This window comes from Malaclemys terrapin, chromosome 2 (genome assembly GCF_027887155.1).
Source record: "Malaclemys terrapin pileata isolate rMalTer1 chromosome 2, rMalTer1.hap1, whole genome shotgun sequence".
NCBI classification, from domain to species: domain Eukaryota; kingdom Metazoa; phylum Chordata; order Testudines; family Emydidae; genus Malaclemys; species Malaclemys terrapin.
Genome location: NC_071506.1, coordinates 108,878,624 through 108,901,670, shown reverse-complemented (window position 1 = coordinate 108,901,670; position 23,047 = coordinate 108,878,624). Strand labels below are relative to the sequence as shown.

The 23,047-nt window shown below is 46.4% G+C and overlaps 1 protein-coding gene across 6 annotated transcripts in view; it reads right to left on the bottom strand.

Moving 5' to 3' along the window:
- Positions 1–23,047, bottom strand: part of KIF13A (kinesin family member 13A) — a 199,329-nt gene that overhangs the window by 9,159 nt on the left and 167,123 nt on the right. For 3 of the 6 annotated variants that reach the window (XM_054017820.1, XM_054017821.1, XM_054017826.1), the window contains 9 exons: positions 22,664–22,788; positions 21,031–21,207; positions 13,864–13,956; positions 12,490–12,646; positions 12,174–12,247; positions 11,537–11,578; positions 9,593–9,704; positions 8,430–8,581; positions 7,745–7,849 (listed from right to left, as the gene is read on the bottom strand). In XM_054017820.1, coding sequence (XP_053873795.1) covers positions 7,745–7,849; positions 8,430–8,581; positions 9,593–9,704; positions 11,537–11,578; positions 12,174–12,247; positions 12,490–12,646; positions 13,864–13,956; positions 21,031–21,207; positions 22,664–22,788 — 1,037 coding nt within the window. The remainder of the gene's footprint in view (positions 1–7,744; positions 7,850–8,429; positions 8,582–9,592; positions 9,705–11,536; positions 11,579–12,173; positions 12,248–12,489; positions 12,647–13,863; positions 13,957–21,030; positions 21,208–22,663; positions 22,789–23,047) is intronic. The other 3 variants (XM_054017824.1, XM_054017825.1, XM_054017823.1) reach the window with 2 other exon arrangements.

Genomic DNA, 23,047 nt, shown 5'->3' with positions numbered 1-23,047 from the left:
CAATCAGTGGGATCAGGTGAAAGGCATAGAGAAGCTGGCCTGACCAGGATAGGAGGAAGGCACTGGAGATGGCACCTACTCCCAATCCCCATCTCCCTGGAGCAGAAACGGGGACACCGGTGGTTCTGCTGAGTTGCGAACAGGTCCTCTGGGGGAATTCCCCACTTTTGGAAAATCCTGTGCACCACCTCTGGGTGTAGGGACTACTCATGCCGAGAAGAGAAGTCTCGGCTCAGGCGATCTGCCCGTGAGTTCTGGGCACCCAGTAAGTGGTGGGCCTGTAGGCAAATGTCGTGGGCTATACAGAAGTCCCACAGCCCGAGGGCTTCCTGGCAGAGGGCAGAGGAGCGGGCCCTGCCTTGCCTGTTGATGTAAAACATAGAGGCCGTGTTGTCTGTGAGAATCCTGCCCAGTCTGCCCTCCAGGTGCAAGCGGAAGGCCACACATGCCAGCTGGACCGCCCTGAGTTCCTTGACATTTATATATAGGGCAAGGTCCTGTGCAGACCACAGATCTTTGGTCTGAACATTCCCCACATGAGCTTCCTGCCCCAGGTCCAATGTGTCAGTCACCAGCTCCACCGATGGGGGCTTGCCTCTGAACGGGACCCCATGGAGCATGTTCCCTGGGGAGGACTACCATTGTAGGGAGGCGATCACCGGCTCGGGCACAGTGAAGACTTTGTCCATCCTGTCTCTGGACTGGGAGAACACTGAGGCCAGCCAGAGCTGGAGGGGCCACATCCTGAGTCTGGTGTGGGGAACCACATATGTGCATGCCGACATGTGACCCAGGAGCTGGAGGCACGCTCTGGTTGTGGTCATGGGGAACCTTGTGACTGTCGATGAGCCCTTTCAGGGTCTTGAATCTGTATGGTGGGAGGGAGGCCCTGGCTGATGTCACATCCAGAACTGCCCCAATAAACTCTATGTGCTGCACCGGGACTAACGTGGACTTGGTGTCACTTACCAACAGGCCCAGAGTGGCGCACGTGGACAGGAGGAGCGCCATGTGATTCCGCTGCTGTGACCGGGAGCTGCCCTTGACCAGCCAGTCGTCCAGACAGGGGCAGATCTGAACCCCATGATGTTTGAAGTAGGCCGCCACCACAGACATGCACTTTGTGAATACCCTGGGAGCAGTGGACAGGCCAAACGGGAGGACCAAAAATTGGTAGTGCTCCTACTCCACCATGAAATGGAAGAAGCGCCTGTGTCCCTCGAATATATGAATGTGGAAGTACGTGTCCTGCAGATCGAGGGTGGTGTACCAGTCCCCGGGTCCTCGAGGGGATGATGGAGGCCAGAGAGACCATGTGGAACTTGAGCTTTACCATGTACTGGTTCAGGCCTTGCAGGTCCAGGATGGGCCTGAGCCCCCCCCTTTGGCCTTTGGGATAAGGAAATAGTGGGAGTAGTACCCTTTGCGTTTAAACTCCGCTGGCACCACTTCCACCGCTCCTAAGCCAAGGAGCCGCCCCACCTCCTGCTCGAGCAGAGCCTTTAAGAGGGGTCCGCCAGGGATGGAGACGGAGAGTGGTTGGGCGGGGTAGAAGTAAACTGGATGGTGTAGCCCTCGGAGACAGTGTTGAGGACTCAACAGTCCAAAGTCAGACGCGACTACTCCAGGATAAAAGCACAAAACTGGTTGGAGAAGGGAAATTTTATTGCGGGTGGATCCCTGGTATGAACTGGTAAGTCGCCCCCGGGCATCCCGTCAAAACTGACATTTCCCTGCCTGTTTGCCCTTGGAGAACCCAAGCTGGGGGGCAGACCGAGGCTGCCTCTGCGGGCGTTTCTTATAGTCCCGTGACTTTTTATAAGGGGGCTCGTATTTAGAGTGAGTGGCCTGGATGGGAGCCTGCTGAGGCTTAAACTTGACCCTGGCCAGAGCCAGAATGTAGAGGCCAAGTGTCTTAAGCGTTGTGCGGGAATCCTTCAGGCCGTGCAATTTCACATCCGTCTGTTTCGCAAACAGGGCCTTGCCACTGAACGGAAGGTCCTGCAAGGAGTTCTCCGCCTCACTGGACAGCCCAGGCAGCAGGAGCCACAACACCCTCCTCATGGACACAGTGGAGGTCATAGACCTTGCAGCTGTATCTGCAGATCAGATGCTGCCTGCAGGGTTGCCCTGGCATCCGCTGTATCCTCCTCCATCAGAGCTTTGAACTCCTTGTCACGCTCCTGGAGGGAGTCCTTGAATTTGGGCAGAGAGCCTCACAAATTGAATTCATACCGACCCAGGTGGGCCTGATGGTTCGCCACCTGTAACTGAAAACCTGAAGATAAATAAACCTCTCCCCCAAATAAGTCCAGCCTCCTTGAGTCTATTTTTTGGAGTAGGGACTGGTTGGCCCTGCCTCCCCCTGTGGTTGACCGACTTGACCACCATGGAGTTGGGGGCAGGGTGGGTGTACAGGTATTCATGCCCCTTGGTGGGCACAAAGTACTTCCGTTCCGCTCTCTTAGAGATGGGGGGCAAGGAAGCCGGGGTTTGCCACAAGGCATTTGAAATCTTTGCCACCCCTTCATGGACTGGGAGGGCCACTCTGCCCGGTGCCGAGAGGACGCTGAAGAGGGAGTCCGAGGGTTCCTCCACCTCCTCGGCCTGAAGGTTGAGGCTCGATGCCACCCTTTTCAATAGTTGCTGGTGAGCCTTAGAGTCCTCCTGCAGAACAGGGGAAGGAGGGACCGTAATCGCCTCATCAGGGGAGGATGAGGATGCAGGTGCGGTACTCTGACCAGTACCAGAGGTCCCACCACTTGGTCGCCTTCCGGGCACGAATCCGAAGATGTACGCCCCATTTACTCCTTTCTGAGAGGCTGGGAAAGGGAGGCCGACTGTCTCTCCGAGGCTCCAGCCATCGAACAAGCTCCCACCAGGGGCTGCATCGGGGGCCACGGGGCCCATTGGTACCACGGTGCTGGCCAAAGAGACCAGTGCCACTGCTGTGGCACCAGCGGAGCAGGCTGTTCAGATTGACTAGCCTGTCCCATCGACTGACAACTACGAAGGGAGGGCCGGGGTGGTGTACAACCTGCCGCTGTCCCTGGACTGGGAGGAGCGGTGGCATCGGGAACAGTGCAGACCATGAGACCTTGATCCCAACATGGAGGAGCGGTACCACCAGTAGCAGCTGCTCTGCGATCTGTTCCGGCGGGCGGATCCACGCCGGCGATCGACGCCTGGGACTGTGGGAGCGGTGCCGTGGCAGGGTCCTGGAGTGAGATGAAGAACGGGAATGGCGTTGATGCCCGTATTGCGACGGGCTATGGTAGCCTCTCGGAGATGAGGACCTCCGATGCCGTCTGTCCCAGTCTCGATGGGGCCCGCTCCCCTCGCGAGGTCTACGGTCCCTTGAGGCAGGGCGGTGGCTGGAACCCCTGTCAGTCAGAACAACCTGGTGCGGGTGATGGGGACTGGTGCGGACTGCGCATGGAGCAGTCGCTGAGTGGCGAACAGCATCGGGAACATTCCCTCGACTGCGAACAGTACCGACCAGGCGGCGACTGTGGAGATCCAAGCGGTGGCTTGCCTCTGGACCAGAGAGCCAATGGTGGTGGTGGCCCTGGTACTGGCAGAGACATAACGTCCCGGGCCACTTGTCGGTCCTCTGACGTGGAGGACACCCGGACATCCAGGGAGGCCTGCGCCGAGTGAGCCGGGCTACTACAACCTGAGTCGGAGGCCTGGAGGCTAACAGGGATCAAGAACTGCCCAACGTGGGTCTAGTCTCTCCCCCGGTCTTGCTCCAGTGTCTTGGTGGAGAAGACTTCTTCTTAGCCTTCTTGGCATATCCCACGGCCAGGGAGCAGTGCCAACTGGTGGAAGGCACCGAAGGGTCGCCGCGCAGTGACACCGCGGTACCCGGTGCCGACTCGGAGCGGCGCACCGGAGTTGGGTTCAACTCCGACTCTATCAGAATGGCTTGGAACCAAATGTCCCTTTCCTTCTTGGTCCGAGGCTTGAAAGATCTGCAAATCTTGCAGCGATCGCTGAGATGGGTTTCCCCCAAACAGTGTAAACAGTCCGCATGCATCGACATTGGCCGCCTGCAAGTGTCGCACGACTTAAAGCCCGGGGCAGGGGGCACGCCCCGACCTGGGTGCACTAAACTAAACTAACACTAATCTACTAACTATGAATGAACAAAAGAGTTCAAGAGAAAAGCTGCAGTCAAGCTGGAGCAGAGCAGTTCCAATGTACCTTCACTGGCAGCAAGAAGGAACTGAGGGTGGGGGGAACGCACAGCACCCCTTATACCGTGCCATAGAGGCGCCACTCCAGGGATCGCTCCCCTACGGGTACTGCTAGGGGAAAGACTTCCAGCACCGGTGCACGTGGCGAGCACACACACCTACTGTGAAATGCACATGAACAAACATTCAAAGAAGAAAACAGTTTATAACAGCTGAATAGCACATCACACTGTCTACAATTGTGTGATTATACAGTAAAAGACCCTCCAAATAACGCATACAACCCGAAGGGACAGAGTTAGGGTTAATTTTCAAAACATTAAAGGAAAACACTATTTTCCTAGCAAATATTATATGTTTGCTGATAACATATCTCATTTAATATGAGCTACTGCATAATTTTCTATAGAAAATCTGAATTAGAAACTAGCCTATGTCATCAACAAAATAAGAACCAAAAAGGGAATCCCTGAAAAACATGCTTGGAAAGGAGCATCAGCCAGGTGTCAAGAAAAAGCAAAAGAAGCCAGCAGCACCGAAAACAGACTCAAGAGAAATGGTAAGAAGTATGTGGCAGCAGAAATTAAGAAGAAAGAACTGCAAGTAGTTAATAGGGGAGCAGCAATAGCACAGGGATTCAGAGAATGAGAAGTGACAGCACAGTAAAACTGTGATATCTTGGGCTTGGTCTACACTACCCCCCTAATTCGAACTAAGGTACGCAACTTCAGCTACGTGAATAACGTAGCTGAAGTCGAAGTACCTTAGTTCGAACTTACCTTGGTCCACACGCGGCAGGCAGGCTCCCCCGTCGACTCCGCGGTACTCCTCTCGCCGAGCTGGAGTACCGCAGTCGACGGCAAGCACTTCCGGGTTCGACTTATCGCGTCCAGACTAGACGCGATAAGTCGAACCCAGAACTTCGATTTCCAGCCGTCGAACTAGCTGGTAAGTGTAGCCAAGGCCTTGCTGATGTGAATACTCTGAATTTAGCAGAGATAAATCCAAGTATCTGAAAGTGCTAAAATTCTTAATTTAGGGGTCACAAGTAGCCCTTAGACTCCCAGCTATTGTGTTACTAATTTCAAACAAGGCACACATTATTTAGTGGTTATGCCGCAGGTGTTTTACATTTAATTTTCACAGCACCAAGTTTATTGCCCACTACGGGTATGAAATCTGCTGGAACAAGATTAGAAATGTTAATTGCAAACAGCTTTGAAATGCCCACACAATATTCAAACATTTAATCTAACCTTATTTCATGCCACTACACACATATATTGCAGCACATACATACAATATATGCCAGTTATCTTATGTTTTAGGTTTAATGCCATATTGCCTTGCTTTTTGAAGGTTTAGGCCAAATCCTTAATGTTAATATTGTCGTTTGTGGTTCAAGGTCTATCTATTTTTCAATGTTATGAAAGGAGCTTAAAAAGACAAAAATCAAAACTATACCCCCCACAGAATGTGAGAATTTCTGAGCCAGGGCAATCAAATGTCACGTAAACAGGTTTAAAAATGTGTAACATTTTACCCTAGTTTAAAAAAAAAAAAAAAATCAGCTGTCCATTTTATAAAATACATATTCAGTCTTCATTTAGAATTCTTGTTATTTATATGCAGTCTAATCCTGCAAGATGTTGCTGAGGTGTCATATCTGATGTGGCACTCAACTATTCACAGATCCAGGCCTACAGTGCTATTGGCAGCTTCTTTTAGAACTGTAAACCTGCCTATTTACAAAACCCGGGAGAGGAGGTTGGCCGCTGGAGACTCCTGTGACTGTGGGGACTGTTTCCGATCCTCTGTCCGTTCACGTATCTGGGCAGAGTTCCTCTGGGCGGCGTCCACTGGCTCCCTTGACGCCTTTGAGGAGCAGTGGGCGCTGTCTGGGGTTCTCTGCTCAGTGTCCCCGTCAGGCTCCCTTCTTTTGACCCTTTGCACTCCTGTCCCTGTTATTTCATTAGTTGTCCCCCGAAATCAGTTGGTTTCCAGGTCATGTAGATCCTCCCCTTAGGCTGGGGGGGCGGGTCCTTCAGCAGTGGGTGGGCTTTCACCCGCCCGCTTCCCAGAACCCAATAGGTACACCAGCTGAGGACCTGGCCATGTTAATTACATCAGTCTATGTGTGATGGAGGAATCAGTGTGTTTGTTGTTAGCTGGGAATCTACATTGTGAGTCAGGTGGAGGGGATCAGATTGGCTGAAGTTTAGTAGAGTGGGTTAACGAGCTATGAAGCCTGCCATAACTCAAACACTGAAATCATCCTGGGAGCCCAGCTTAGCCAAAGGTTTGCTCTAGCTTGTAACATCCACTCCAGCCAGGTTCAGGCACAGCTCTATTTTAGCTTTGAAAGATTTAGCCTAGCCTGGGAGCCCACCCTCAGCACAGACCTCCTGTAGCACTGGGAGTTTTATTTTAGCTCTGGGAAGCTATATTGTTAAGAAGTTGTTAGGAAATTTGTGCAAATTAAGTTATTTCAGTCCCTATCGGACCTTAAATTATACATTTTTCTAATGACTCCTTGAGTTTTAACCTGCCTCTCTTCCCTTCATGGTATTCAAGTCAATGACCCACAGTTCACAAGTGCTGATTGCTGACACACACTATGCTATGGAACTGTAACATGATGTAGAATTTAAAAAAATCAGCTACTCCCATGAACAGCAGCCATTTTTCAAATGTAAACACCAAAAGGCCAAGTCTACTTGAGGCTAAGGGCCTATAAATTTTCATTAAAAAACCCATCCAAGACAAGCCATACTAGAGTTATACAGTAGGAAAGCAAGAATCTACAGAACAGGAGGAATTTTTGGCAGCACATGCTCTGAGGTCTACAGGACTGTTAAACCTCCGCCTCCCAATAGTTTTCAAATTTTGAATTTGCATACCAACTTTCAGACTGAAGCATATGCTAACAGCCAAGTCCTACAGCCCTATCTACCATACAAGAAAAATGCTGAAACACCTTTCATAGAAGCTGCGCTAGCGGGGGTAGCATTTAAAAATTTAACCAGGCTACTGTAAAATAAACAATTTCCACAATCTAAAAATGGCGAAGACAGGGTTGTCTGTTAATTAAGAGCTGCAATCTTATTTTAGTCACAGCACTTCAACATCAGGCAACTTGAAGCTTTCAAAATGGACCCACCACTAAATGCAAGATAACTTACACCAAATGGGATCACATTCCATTTACTTTGATGTACAAGTCACAAAATCAGAGTACATTAGAAAGATTTCAATATGGTTTGCTAAAAGTACCTTTCATCTATTTCACCATTTGCACACTGCAACCCTTAAAACGGATTTTCCCCCCCGATAGGTTATACATGAGTGATCAAAGAATCAATTGAATTATTGCAAATTATAGATTATATTCACAAGAAAGCAACAGTACATTATAATAGCCAGTTTAAAAATTAAAAACACCAAATGCACAACACCTTCCCCACACTGCAGCTGTAGCATAATCGCCCGTGAAAGGACCTTAAACCCACCACCAGGCATTATGACAGAAACAGATACAAACTTACAATCTTCTCTTCATGTATGCTATTGTTTTCTACTGGCATGCTGCTGGCATTACTTCCTGAGGGCACAACACAGCCAGCGTTATGTACCTGAGTTGAAGGCATGCTCTGAAAATGTTAAGACACACAACACATCACACAAAGAAGACACTGACAGCTGAATACAGTATTATACCCATGCAAGTTAGAAAGAGACAAGGACATCTTACTAAAGTGAAATACACAGGCAGACCACATACCGTACCAGGGTTCAAGTTAATACAGTTAACAAGAAATTTGTGCAATCTTCTTGTGCAACCACAAAAATGGTGTTTTAGGTTAGAAATAAGGTGTCAGTTATGGATATCCTAAAAACACCACTTTGAAAAAATACTACCACTGTTTTATACAAGAAAAAATTTTCAAGGGACACTTTTTTTTAATCAAAGAAAAAATGAATATTGTTTAAAAAAAAAAAAAAAAAGAACTAATACACTCCATACAAAAATACTTACCAAAAAAGTGAGACTGGGCCAATTCCAATGAAAGAGAGCAACCCTTGAAGCACACACCAGACATTACCAACACAGGATCACAAAGTTTTCATGCTATGGATACATGCTACCATTTGCTAGGTACAGTAAATTACTCTTTACTCATAAATAAATAAAGATTCAGAGTTTTGCTTTACTCAAAAAAAAAAATTTACCTCTTGGCTAAGCAGAGGTCGAGTTTCGAGAGGGATCTTTCTTTTATGCTCCTCTTTTACAGGCATTAAGGGTTTGAAAAACTTTGGTGGCTGAGGAGAAAATGCTTTAAAAGGGCTGGCCATTAAGACATGTGGATTCTCCGATATACAACCTAAGGGAAGAGCAAAAACATAGTAGTTCAGTTGTGTGTAGTTATTGCACCATCTTAAGTGCAAAGAGAATAATGTATAGTCAGGGAAGGTCAAACAGCGTATTAGGAAGGTTTCTGGTTACAAAAAGGGTGAAACTGGGGCATTTAGCCACTGGCCCAAGAAGAGGATGGCATAGAGCTCCAGGGGAGAGGGATTGTTCCTCCTTAAGGAACAGCCTCATGCATAGGACTGCAGGATGGGACAGGCTGTTCCCTCCAGGCTGATGCAGAAGCTCACCAACTTCCCCTTTCCTCCTCGGTCACAAGAGAGACTCACTGTCCTTGAAATCACAATTACCAGATCTTTGCTTCCTCTGTCTCACCATTCCCCTGCTTGGCTCCCTGATGTTGCTCTGCACTGAGCTAAGCCTGCATTCACACACTATGTGACAGAATCAAGGAAGACCCAAAGAGAATTTTAAAAGGAGCCTATAAGCACGTGTAGCTCTCTGCCCTGCTCTGTACTTCCAATGGAATCCATACCTCCACTCCCCAATCACAATCTGATCCAAAGCAATACATTGTCGATAGTATAAGTATACTGACACACAAAAAGCAAGCAACCAGGTCATCTATGGAGTCAGTGTTAGTATTGAAGCGATACCTTCCCATAAAATCCAGGCCACGGTAACTAATTTTTTTAAATGTACAAAACAATATAGAAATCCCTTTTTTTTGTTCTTTCCAACCCTCCTTATTTTGGTTCTCACTTCTTTTCACCTTGTTCTTTTGCTTCTTCAACACATTTGTGTCTTCTCTTTTCCTTCTTGGAGGTCTCTTCCTCTTTTTCTCTCCTTGCGTCCATACTGTCTCAATTAGGCTCTTCACTAAGCAGATACATTTCCAGAGTATTGGCTCTGTGCACTGCACATGAACTTTGAACCCTGCATTTTATTTTCAATCTCTTGTTGCAATATTTTGTTTTTTTTCTCTAAGAGCAATTTAAAAGGCATATATATTTGAAAGACTTACCACTAGCATCTTTATTTCTGCGAGGGGAATCCCTCGGTAAAGTACCATAACATGATACATCTTGATAACTGGAAGAACAGTCGGATATGTCCAGGTGGCTTTCTGACCAACCCTAAGGAATTTTTAAAAATGCACACTAATCAAGACAAAAAAGAAACTAATAGGCAAAGTCAAAGTTCAAAAGTTTTTAATTACCTCACCTATGCAATTTTAAAGGTATTGGTTTAACTGTGTCACTGCACACATTTTCTGGTTACAAAGTATTAATTAGTCAACAGGTACACAGCAGTCAGAGACATGAGTTAAAATAACAAAGATTGCGTGTACAGTGCAATCAAAGATGTGACCACAGCACATGTAGCCATACTGACGCTGGCTTTGATCTAGCTAGCTTAAATAACAATAGCAATGAAGCCATGGCAGCACAGGCTAGGAGGGCATACCCAGGCTCCCAGAGGGGGTTGTACCGCCTATACTGCCATCACAGCTGCACTGTTGTTGTTGTTCTAGCTACCTGGAGCAAAGCTAGCTAGGCTATGTCTACATGTGCTGTAGTCCCATACTGCAGTGTACACATACCGAAAGGCAGCCTACATATGTGAATCTTACCCTAAACTTGCAAGGAGAGAATGAAGTTTAGATAAGTTCCACTCAGCCTAAACACCCCTACTCCTGGGCTGGGAGAGAGACAGCCCCTTGCAGCATTCTCTTAGTCTCTATTGAACACTCAGCGCCAGCCACTGCTCACCCCCTTTCCTCTCTATGCAGAGAGCTTTAATGGCTTAGTTCCCTTTTATGTTAGGCTCAGGTCTGAAAACAAAATAAATCTGCTAGCCTGGCAGAAACCAGGGAGGTGGGTATTTTCCAATTAATAGTTCCCCACTGTTCTGTTAAAAGCCCTTGTTATTCTTTCTATTATTCTTATCTCTACTCTGTCAGTTTAATTTCCTGTTTGTTTCCCCTTAACAACCTCCTTTGATTTAAGTCCATGCAGTTGTGCAAAATTAATATCCAGAAGATAAACTGAAGCATATATAATATTAACAGAAATGCTACAGAAATCTCTCACATTCTCTCAGGGCCACCCAGGGGGGGGGGGGAAGTGGGGGGGGGAGGGGGAGAGAGGGAGGCGCGCAAGTGGGGCAATTTGCCCCGGGCCCCACAGGGGCCCCCACGAGAGTTTTTCGGGGCCCCTGGAAAGGGGTCCTTCACTCGCTCCGGGGGCCCGGAAAACTCTTGTGGGGCCCGGGCCCCCAGACCTTCTTCCGCTCCGGGTCTTCGGCAGCAATTCGGCGGCGGGGGCTCCGGGACCCGCCACCGAAGTGCCCTGAAGGCCCACGGCAGGGGTCCTTCCGCCCCGGGACCCGCTGCCAAAGTGCCGGGTCTCCGGCAGCAATTCGGCAGCAGGGGCCCCCCATCACCGAAGTGCCCAGGCCCACTGAATCCTCTGGGTGGCCCTGCATTCTCTACAAAAGCATCCTAGACACTACTTCCTACTCTCTCCCCCGCAGCATAGAAGAGAAGAGAACCCTATTTATGCTGACCAGAGAGACCATAGTAGACCCTGATTGCAATAATTATTTTAAAACATGGGTATTCATAGCGTTGTTTCATCTGCAGTATGACTAGGACCTCAGTCACACTGATCTGCATAGGAAGTTGACTGGCTCTAAGGATATGTTCTAAATTCTCCTACATCTTTCCAATCCCCCTCCCTTAGTTATGTCATGTCAGTTTCTAAAATTATGCTTTACGTAGGTTACAAATAAGTATCATCCAAATGACTAAAAATGGTACACCTAAATGAAAACAAGTAATATGAATCCAAGATTCAGATAAGGATACATTTCTGCTATGGTGCCTTTTTTTTTTTTTTTTTTAAAGAAAAACAAGAGAATTGAAGATTTGTGCAGTTTATTCTTCTGAAAATCCAAATTTACATACCTTATCATCTTCATCAAAAAGATCTAATCGACTAGAGGATACCTAGAAGACACCAGTGAACAGGTATGACAAAATATCTTGTATTCATAGATTATAAGGCCAGAAGGGACCATTATGATCATTTAGTCTGACTTGCTTTATGTGTCTACATCAATGATGTAGTCAGGTAATACAACTGCTGTTTTAATTGCATAGGAGAATGAATAAAATACGTACAAGGGCAAATCGTATTCATAGATGTCATAGGGATCTGCAAGACCCTTCATAAAATTTACTAGAAAAAACATGAAATCAGTTGTTTAAAAGTGAAAACTTTAAAAACTTCTGGGTAGACTGTTTTGACCACACCAGCGTAATGCAGGGATTTTGAGCTGGTACCCAAAACTGGCACCTGAGACCAAAATTCACCTGATAGAAGGAGAGACAGATTTTAGATAAAATCCTTGATTTTTTTTTGGCTATTAAATAATTATCTTGACCCAATTCCCCCTTCATACTGACAGTTCTAGAGCTTCTACTAGTGGTAGCTCAGAATACACAGACACTTGGTGTGATAATGGTTAGGAATCGTTTTATCCACTCTATAAATTAAAGAAAGACCCATGTCTCTAGCACTATTTCAGAAAGAGTTTCTTACATTGTGGACATTTGGTGTGCTGATGCTCCTCCGTATGCGTCTTGCCTTAGTAGAGAGTGCTTCTTTCACTGTCACTGCCTGTGAAAAGATGGAATATTTTGACTTTTGTCTAATTCACTGAATCTATAGTTCCTCTACACAACAGCATATTTAAGACAAGATTTGTCCATTTTGCTAAAGTACACTCTTGCGTAAGTCCACATATTGTGCTTTTGCCATCTAGCTAGACTTTTTTTAATCTTATTTTCACCACAAACACCTCTTCAAAATCTCCCCAGAGTCTTCAGATTTCCATTGGATCTCCTTTCCTTGCTACTTGCCTGCCTTAGTCGTTCAAGGCTTAGAATGTTCTCCACCTGCAACACGCCACGTGTATATTTCTCTATATAAGTTTCACCATCAGATGTACCCTCATTCTCAGTTCTTGCTGCCATCAGGGCCAGAGTCTCACGATCCTCAATTTCCTCTGTAGCCTAAAATTATAAATTGTAAGATTTTTTTAAATAGATACATTTTTTGAGATCCACTGATGTGAATGCAGCATGATCCAATTATTCAGAATCTCTCAGTTTTGAGGACTAGACTGATCAATGCTTGCGCCACAGAACTAAGACTGTCCAGAATCTGTATTGATATAGAAGGAAGAATATAACAACAGCCCCATGGTGGGAAAAGCTCTCCATATTTATCAGACACTACATCTCCCTCCAAATGTGACTGTTTAACCTGAAAAATAAGAAGTGTGTATGTAATGGGTTAACTATTTCATGACTATTAACTCTTCCTTCCTGATTCTTAAATAGTCTGTATAATCTTCATAGACTGTAAACTGTAATTACTACTATGTGAGGGTAGCAAAATGGGTAAGGTAATATCTTTGACTGGAACAACTTATGTTGGAGAGAGAGACAAGCTTTCAAGTGCTCTTTTTCAGGTGACAGCCTTTTATTTTCAGATATCCTAGTTCAGTGGTTCTCAACCCAGGGTACATGTATCCCGGGGGGTACACAGAGGTCTTCCAGGGGGTACATCAACTCATCTAGATATTTGCCTAGTTTTACAACAGGTTACATAAAAAGCACTAGCGAAGTCAGTACAAACTAATATTTCATACAGACAATGACTTGTTTATACTGCTCTATATACTATACACTGAAATGTAAGCATAATATTTATATTCCAATTTATTTATTTTATAATTATATGGTAAAAATGAGAAAGTCAGCAATTTTTCAGTAATAGTCCTTGTTGTGCTGAATGAGGAAAACCTATACCAAAAATTATTTTCCTTTAAAATCCTGTTGTTTTTTAAATGGGTTTAAAACTAGGTACCAGCCTTGTATACATAAATATTTATAATGATGTTGTACAAAAGGAAATAAAGTACATTTTAAAAACGTCTGTAATAGTTTGTTCAAACCTGATACCCAAGCTCTCAGTCCAGAAAGTAAAAAAGTTAACTAAATCAATAAAATCCCCCATCAGGCTAGATCTTCTACACTCCACACATTATTCAAATAAAAACGTATATACAGATTCACTTGGCCTGGAGGAATTTAGATGTACAACTAACAAATTCTTTTCATATCAACAAAAACTGAATATTCAATTCCCACCCAAACAATATATCTTGCCCCAAAATATCATTCTGCTCCTTTAACAGATTGTAAAGAAGTGCAGTATAATTTACCTTTGGTATATTGGATACTATTTCATAGATCACACCACAGGAATAAAATATATTTTTCAAGGATATTCTCCTTTTCAGACTCTGGGTAAAACTCTAGAAATATAAAAGAATTTTAAATTACTGTATCCACAATGGTAATTTTTAGCATATAATTTTATTATTTTGCCCACTTTAATGGTAAAACCAAAAATACCCTCTTAACATTTGTAAGTTCATTAACATTTTGATGCTGCTTCCTAGTATGAAGCAGTCACGTTCTTCTACACTTAAGGGCCCAGGTTTTCCATTGCCTTGCAATGTATATAGTTTTTTTTACAAGTTACTCACAGCTTGTGCAGTAACAATGGTTAAAGCTCCCCACCTATAGAAGAAAGGGGGTGAGTGGTCACCAGTGGCAAGAGACTTACCTTGTGCAGTAATGATGGGTCTTCAAGATGCGTGTTCCTATGGGTGCTCCACTGTAGGCATGTGTGCACGCCTCTGCGCTGTCGATCAGAGAATTTCAATAGCAGCATGCAAGGCTCCCCACTTGCCATAAGACTAGCTAGCAGGTGCGGGCATTTCTCTTTCAGTTCCTTCTCTATCGCAGAGTCAACCAGTGGAACTCCGAAGTAGATGGGAGGAGGGAGGGTCATGGAGCACCCAAGGGGGACACATCTCGAAGAACCATCATTACTACACAAGGTAAGCATCATCCCTATAGGTGCTCCACTGTAGGTTACTCCTGAGAAGTGCCCACTGCTGGAGGTTGGGACTTCAGTGTCTAGTCTGATATAGATGATACTACAGAGCATAGGTGCCAACTCCGTGAGTGCTCCAGGGCTAGAGCACCCAGGAAAAAGAAGTTAGTGGGTGCTTAGCACCCACTGGCAGCCAGCCCCCCCCCGGTGGCCCCACTGATCAACTCGTCTCCCTCAGCACTTCCCGCCCACCGCGATCAGCTGTTCCGCGGCGTGTAGGAGGTGGCTGGGGGTGCGGGAGGGGGAAGAGCAGGGACAGGGTGTGCTCGGGGGAGGGGGCAGAACTGGGTCGGAAAAGGGGCGGGGGGATGGAGGCTAGGGAGAAGGGGTGGAGTGGGGGCAGGGCCTGGGGCAGAAAGAGGTGGGGCAGAACCTGGGGCAGAGCAGGGTGTTGAGCACCCCCAGGGCCCGGAGGAAGCTGGTGCCTGTGGTACAGAGGCCCTGAACTGGGCGTCTGAAGCCAAATCACTCACAATGGCATAACGTTCTGTGAAGTTATGTGCAGATGCCCATGTAGCTGCTCTGCATCTCTCTGATATGGGGATACCCTTAAAGAGGGCAAGCGACAAGGACACTGATCTTGTGGAATGCGTACATACTGAAGATAGGTGTGTTACCCCCCATAATTGGTAGTAGAGTTTAATACAGCCAGAGACCCACATGGAGAGCCTCTGAGCTGACATCGCTGCATCCTTTTACTTATCCACAACTGAAAGGAAGAGCCTCAAAGATTTTCTGAAGGCCTTTGTCCTAAGTAGAAGGCTAAGGCTCTCCACACATTGTGTGTATTGAGGATGGTCTCTCTGTTATCCGTATGAGGTTTTGGGTAGAATTTTGGGAACTAAATGAGTTGATTCATGTGAAATGCAGAAGTTATTTTGGGAGTGAACTTCAGGTGTGGTCTGAGTGTAAAAGGGGGATATCAAAGCTGCTATCTTCCCTATCCTTCTGGCAGAAGTGATGGTGATGAGGAAAGGTGAGTTAACGAACAAGTGGCCATGGGTTCGAATGGTGGTCTAGTCAGGCCCTTTAGCACTAGATTGAGATCCCATTATGGAATGGGTGTTCTGGGTTGTGAGAAGAGGTTTACTATGCTTTTTAGAACCCTCTTTGTAGTCAGGTGAAAGAAGATTGAGTAGCCTTCTACCTGCTGAATTGTTGCCAAGTGAACCTTCAGCAAGCTAACAGAGAGACTCAATTTCTTTAAGGGTAACAGATAGTCCAGAATCACCAGTAAGATGGCTGAATTAGTGGTGACATCCTTAGGTTGGCACCATGTCTGGAATCTCTTCCATTTCTGTAGGTAGGTGCAATGAGTAGCACCCTTCCTACTGTGCAATAGTACTTCCCGTACTTCCTCCGAGCAGGATGCCTCTATGTGCTGGAACCACAAAGGAGCCACTCTTTGAGATGTAGGACCCATGGATTGGGGTAAAGGATGCGACCCTCGTTTTGCGACAGGAGGCAGGGAGTGATTGGTAGGGTCACTGGTGAACACACCACCAGCTGAGACAGGTAAGGGTCCCATGTCTGTCTGGGCCAGGTGGGGGCAATCAGAATGTCCTTTGCTTTTTCCTTTTTTATCTTCAACAGGTCCTTTACCAAGAGAGGGAATGAAGGAAAGGCGTAAAGAAGGGAGGAGGAGAGCATCTCCCCTAGAGTGTTGTCCGATCCCCACTCTGGAGCAGTACCGCACACATTTCTTGTTCTGGTAGGTAGCGAACAAGTCTATCTCTGGCAACCCCCAGTGCTGGAATATATTGTGTAGAATGGTTGGTTTATTTCCCATTAGCGGTAGAGCAGGAACTTGTGACTGAGACTGTCAGCTGTTGTGTTGTGTATTCCCGGTAGGTAGGCCACTGATAATAGGACATTGTGGGAGATGCACCAATTCCATAGCTTCAGAGCTTCTGTGCATAAGGAATGAGACCTGGTATCTCCTTGCCGGTTTATGTAGTACCTAACAGGCCATGTTGTCCATCATGACCTTCAAATGTGTGTCCTTGATCAGCAGGAGGAAGTGAGCACACAAATTTCAGACCGCTCTGAGCTCTAGCAGATTGATGTGGAGACATGTCTCTGATGGGGACCATTTGCCATGAACAGTGCGACCACTGAGATGTGCTCCCCAGCCTATGAGGGATGCCTTGGTGGTCAGAAGAAGAGATGGGGAAGACTGAGCGAATGGGATGCCCATGCAAATGTTTTTTGGGTCCTTCCACCAGTTTAAGGATTGTTTGACTACAGTCAGGAGCTTGTTTATATTGTCTCTGTTTGGTCTGTATACCGAGGCAAACCATGCGTGGAAGCACTTCATGTGTAGTCTACCATAACAATGACTGATGTGCCCGCAGCCATGTGTCCCAGAAGCTGCAGGCAGTGTCTGGCCGAGATTTGAGGGCTGGACTGTATTGTCTCTATCAATGAGGAGAGACTGAGAAATCTGTGATGTGGTAGGAGCACTCTCACTTGAACAGAGTCAAAGTTGACACCTATAAACTCTAGTTTTTGAACCAGTGTTAAGATTGATTTTTGTTTGTTGATTTGTAGGCCCAGTGTTAGAAATCAGTCTCGTGTGGTCTGAGTGACTCGTTGGACCTCTGTGAAGGATTGTGTTCTGAGAAGGCAATCGTCCAGATAGGGAAACATCTTAATAACCTGAGAATGTAGATAGGCCACTACTAGCGAAAGGGCCTTGGAGAATACCCTGGCGGGGCCGATGAGAGGCCAAAAGGGAGTACTCTGTACTGGTAGTGGTCCTGGCCTAGTGTGAACCTGAGGTAATGCCTGTGTCTCAGTAGGATAGAAATGGGAAAATATGCATCTTGAAGGTCGAGGGCTGAGAACCAGTCTCCTTTTTCTAACACTGGGATAATCATTGACAGCATAACCATCTTGAATTTCTGGGCTTTGACATACCTGTTGAGTGCTCTGAGGTCCACTATAGGTCTCCAATCTCCCTTTTTCTTTGGTATCAGGAAGTAACGAGAGTAGAAGCCTTTACCCCTGAGATGTGTGGGTACGCTGAGATGATTCACCTCTTGGGGTAGTAGAATCTCGTGAGAAGGGTCCTTGAAGAGGGATGGAAAAGGGTTTTTGGGAGCGGGAAGGAAGGAGAAGTGAATGACTTATCCATTCTGGACAATTTCCAGCACCCGCTTGTCAGAGGTTATCCATTCACAGCTGCTGCGGAATGGGGAAAGGCGATCTCCAAAAGGAGGAGGGGGGTTTTCCCAACGTGCAACTGTAAGAAAAGCATTCTATCAGTACCTCGAACAACCCATCAAAAGTATCGCTTTGAAATTGAGGGCTGAGACAAGGGCGGTGGTGGCCGCTACTGTTTGAACGTACCATCTCTGCAACAAGTATTGAAGAATGTACTACAATGATCTCAGCTTGAACTGTGGTTGAGGACTGTATTTTCTTTTGTAGGCTGGCGTGTATATCCCCCAGGGATCCCAGAGTTGCTCAAGAATCCTTTAGCGTGTGGAGGGATGCAGCTGTCTTCTCAGCGAATAGCTCTGTTCCCTCGAAGGGGAGGTCCTCCTCAGGGAAGCTGGGCAAATGGAGTCAAGAGGTCCTCCTCATAAGCACCACCGGGGAGATTGATTGCATTGCAATGTTGGCCACATCCAACGCGCACTGCAGAGACATTTTCCTCACTAGCTGGCCTTCGTTAATGATAGCCATGAATTGGTCTTTGTATGCATCCAGAAGCTGCTCAATAAAGGAGTTTAATTTTGCATAGTTCTGATAATCATATTTGGCTAGTAAGGCCTACTAGTTCGCTACCTGAAACTGGAAGAATAGGTTTTTCTGCCAAACAGATCCAAGCGCTTCCCATCTCAGTCAGATAGCATAGATTTAAACTGGTATTGGCGACCCCTCAAATTGATCACGACCACTATGATGGAATTTGGAGGTGGATGAGTGAATAAAATTTGTGCGCCTTCGCTGGCACATAGTACTTTTTGTCTGGCTGCTTGCATGTCGGCAGGATGGATGCTGGGGTCTGCCATATGACCCTAGCAGGGTCTAGGAGCGCCTTAGGGAGGGCTACCCTGGCGGAGGTGGAAGAATGTCCACCAGTTTATGAGGAGGTTTGGACACCATCAAGTTGCACTTGTAGGGCCTCAGTCACTCTTTGAGTTAGGTCCTGGAATGACCGAAAGTCATCTGCCAGGGATGGCGGGGGTAGGCGGGGAACCCATCGCCTCGTCAGGTGAGGATAATGAGAGATGGGCTTGAGGAGCCTCTTCCTTTTCCACCTCCACTTCCTGTTCTTCCTCCAAGAATTCAGGAGGGTCTGGTGCCCTTGATATCACTGCTGAAGGAGGACGTCTCTCTACCCACTGGTAAATCATGCTAGGGGCCTGCGAGGCTTGTTGTCTCTGGGCCTGCCAGGGGTCCCAGTATGGCCATTGTGGGTAGGGAGCTGATGGCTGGAACCATGGTTGTCCACACCAAGGAGGTTGAGAGCTGGGGTGGCAACCCTGGTATCCCTGGTGGGACTGGGGTCTGAATGGTGGGTAGGATGATTGGTGAGAACCCAGTTCCTCTGGCTCGCTATCTGAGTCTGAATGGGAAAGAGGCATTGCGAAGTGTGGAGATGCCACTGTGTCCACTGCTCCTGGCGAGCTCAGTACCAGGGCCCCAATACTGAGAAGAGGTGAGTCTGGGGCATCACATACCGAGAGAGGTCCAATGCACACCCGTAGTCCGCAGGTGCAGATGGTACTGGTCTGAGTGCCGAAGGCTGCCGATGCTCAGGAGCTTACGCTGAGGGAGCTGGTGATGTGGACCTGGTTGTATGGTCCATCAGTGCCACGAGCACCAGGATCGGTGCTGGTGACCTCATTGATGTAGCTTTTCCTGGGGCGGATCGTCTATGTTTATCACGCCATCAGTACTGGTATCTCTCTGCCTGTGCCCATCGGGTCTTTGGGCATTCCGACTGCCTCTGTCGGCTCGCTACTGTCCATGTCCAGGGTACTGACTCTAGGTGGCTTCACGCCATTGGTACAGAAGATACTGATAGAGCCAGAGAACGTTTCTGGTTTGATCTGGGCTCACTACGGTGACTCACAGACCTCTTCTTACCAGTCTTTAATGAGTAGCTCATTTCCTTAGATTCACCTGCCCTGAACATAGAAGATTGCAGTGATATCTCACTCTGGAACTCCGGAAATTGAAGGACCAACTCCATCAGCAGGAGTTTTAGCTGTAACTCTCTGTCCTTCTGTAGCGGGGTGGTCACCCTGCTCCTGCCCAGAGGGGTTAAAAAGCAGCCTTGGGGAGGGCTGTGGCTGGGGAAAAGCTGATTGGGGAAGCAGCCTCAGCTGTGGCCATGCCCCAATCAGAGCCCAGCTGGCCCTTATAAGAGGGCAGTGGGCCAGGAGCTATTCAGAGTCTCTCTCTCTGTCTCTAGAGGGAGAAGGGCCTAGCTGCTGGGAAGCTGAACCAAGTACCTAAAATGGAGCAGGGCTGGGGAAAGGCCAGACAAGCTGGGGAGCTCCAGCCTGGAAAACCCCCAGGCTGCAGGCCATGTTAAGGGCTGAAAAGATACTGGGGTTGCAACAGGGCAGCCCAAGGGTAGGCAGAGGCAGTGGGTCCAAACCCTCCTTGCCAATGATGAGTGGCAATTATACTGCGGTCTGCCCCAGTGAGCGGGGGCTAGATGGTGAATGGCAGTAGCCAAAGACTGAGGTGAGGTGGGGATAGGGGATTCCCTGGGGAGACCGTGGGATACTGCAGGGGGCAGAACCCCGGCAGAAGGGGAACCAGAGTCTGGGAGGGATACGGGGGTCAGCGGCAAGGTGAGACACCAGCCTGCAGAGGGCACGCCTGGGTCCAAAGGCTGGAGAGCTAATTCCCTGGACGATCAGCAGGAGGCGCTGCAGGGTGAGTCATCGCGCATCGCTACACTTTCTCTGGACCTGGGTTTTAGCTGCTGGCACCAACCACGCTTTTGTGGATTGTGCTTCTCCCCGAGGCAGCGAATAAATGCTTGCGCATGCTCGCTAGCATTGTGGCCGGCAGAGAGCCATGCATGCACAGGCAGGACGGAAATTCTCCGATCGACAGCGTGGGGGTGCACACACACCTACAATGGAGCATCCATATACTTCAAGAGGTATAATTTTGACTCTTAACAGTTAATTTATATAGCAACCATAATTTTCATACTGTAGGTTGTTGGCAAAAGTATTATCTTGTTCCATGCTCTATGTGGAATCTAGATCCACAGTGAGTTCTTTCACCACTAACTGAAATCTTCTCATTTAAGAGACCATTTTAGATAAATGAGGCTTAGGAGCCATGAAAAATAAGCCAATTGCAAAATGGAATAATACTAGGGCAAGAACAAGACAGCAATGAAATGAAGAGCTATATCAGCAGATGTGAACATACAAATAAAACCCATTACCTGCTTGTTGTAAATATTGGCTGCAATCCTTTTACGCAGTACTAATTCCATAGCAGCAGGATGACTAAGTTGCACAGTGATCTTCACTATTAAGTAAATCCTCTCATTTTGTGGTGTTACCCTGTTCAAATGCACTGAATCATGGACAGAAGAGTCCCAAGCAGCAGTGGCTGAAACCTAAGTGGACAAATTGGGTAGGGGAGTAAAAGGAGAAAAAGAAAATGAATGTCAATTACTTCTGGTAAATTTTAAATTGAATTTAACAAGAAATAATAACACCATTAATGAAAGAAAAACAATAGCTGTAGGGGGCACTTTAGGAGCAGAAGTGTCGTGGGTGTGTCAGGATCTAAAAGGCCACATTGGAGCATGTGATCCTGGTGCAGTGCAGAGCCCATGTGTACCGGGGATCTATACACAGCTGCAAGCAACAGGTTAAAGTGGAGGGAGGGACCACAGGATTCGCTACATGAATCCTCTGGTTGTCCCTTACTTGGGACTTGATCCACTGAACTCAATTGGCATTGGAGTGGGCCATAGCAGAGGGGCACACAAAGGCCTCTGCATCTTCCATCCTGTGGAAGATCTTTTCCTTTTCCTTCCGTAAGCATCCCCATTACCACCCAGCCAAGTTATTCATCCTGGGAACTGGTCTCAGAATATATGCCTAAATGAGATAGCATGGAAGGTGGAACAAGTGAAAATCAAGTACAACTCCAGATTTAATCTACATTTATATAGCACCTTTCACTTTGAATGGTCCCAAACCTTTTACAGACATGACCCACAACAGGAAAAATAATCAATTTATTACTTTAGAAATTAAGGCCATATCTAGTTTGGAAGACATTGTAGTGACTAGAGAATAAGTGAAATTATGACAAGAGCCAAGAGGTGCAAATTGAGCAACGCAGAGTGGAAAGGATTTTTAGACAGTTAAAAAGTCTTTTCCAAAAAGATTCAATATCCCCCACTTCTCCAAATTAAGCAATGAGAGCTAAAAATTTACATTCTCTAAGATCCCAAAGAAAGCTTCTACAAAATACAGGATGCACTAGATGTTCACGGTATTTCTAGGATAAAAATCAGAAAGAGACCAAAAAATAACCTTATCAACAACTTTCATATCTTCTGTTCATGAGATAAAAACGCTATTTTTTTTTTAATGTTTTAGAGGTCACCTTTAAACTGAAAAAATCAAATATGGATCGCTTCATCCACCACTGAAATATAGCTAATTCTGGGGAGGATATGGCAGCTGTTTGACATCGCACATCAATATAGCACAGGAAACAAAGAACATCCCATCCAAATGAAACTGCATAAAAGAATTTGGGGCTACAGAATGTAATTACCAGAAACTGAATTTGTTAGCAACTCTACTCCAATGAAAAGCGCAATAGAACGCATGACTATAGTTTTATAAATATGGATAGTAAACTGCATGGTCTGAAGACTGAAAGAATGACTCTGGCATCAAAAATATTAACATTAACAATAAATTAACACACATTTATAATTAATTTGATACTTAACTAGTCATAAGAATTAAACACATAATAAAAACACAAAGCAGAAAGCAAGCATGAATATAAGTCACAATTGCCAGGAAGGAGGCTTATTAGTAATTTACCTCATCATCACTGTGTTTTATGATCGGCAGATAAAAGAACTGACTCCCATGCTCTTTTGGCAGTATTGAGTTAACTCCTGATGCATGGGGACCTACAAGCTGTTCATTGGCACTGAGGTCATCAGCTAATGAAATCAACACACAAAGAACACAAATGAAAAAGTTAGGTCTACACCAAAGGATATAAATTAATAGAAGTTTGAATTGTTATAAAAGGCCTGAATTGTTACAAAGGCCTATCAGGTGATTTTGTACATCTTTTATACTGTATTAAGTGTTGGCTAATCATAACTAATACGCCAAATTGTGGGGAAGCTTGCAACAAAAGGAGCCAGGGAAAACTAGGTTGAGACCATAACATTTATTCTCACTTGTGACCCAAAC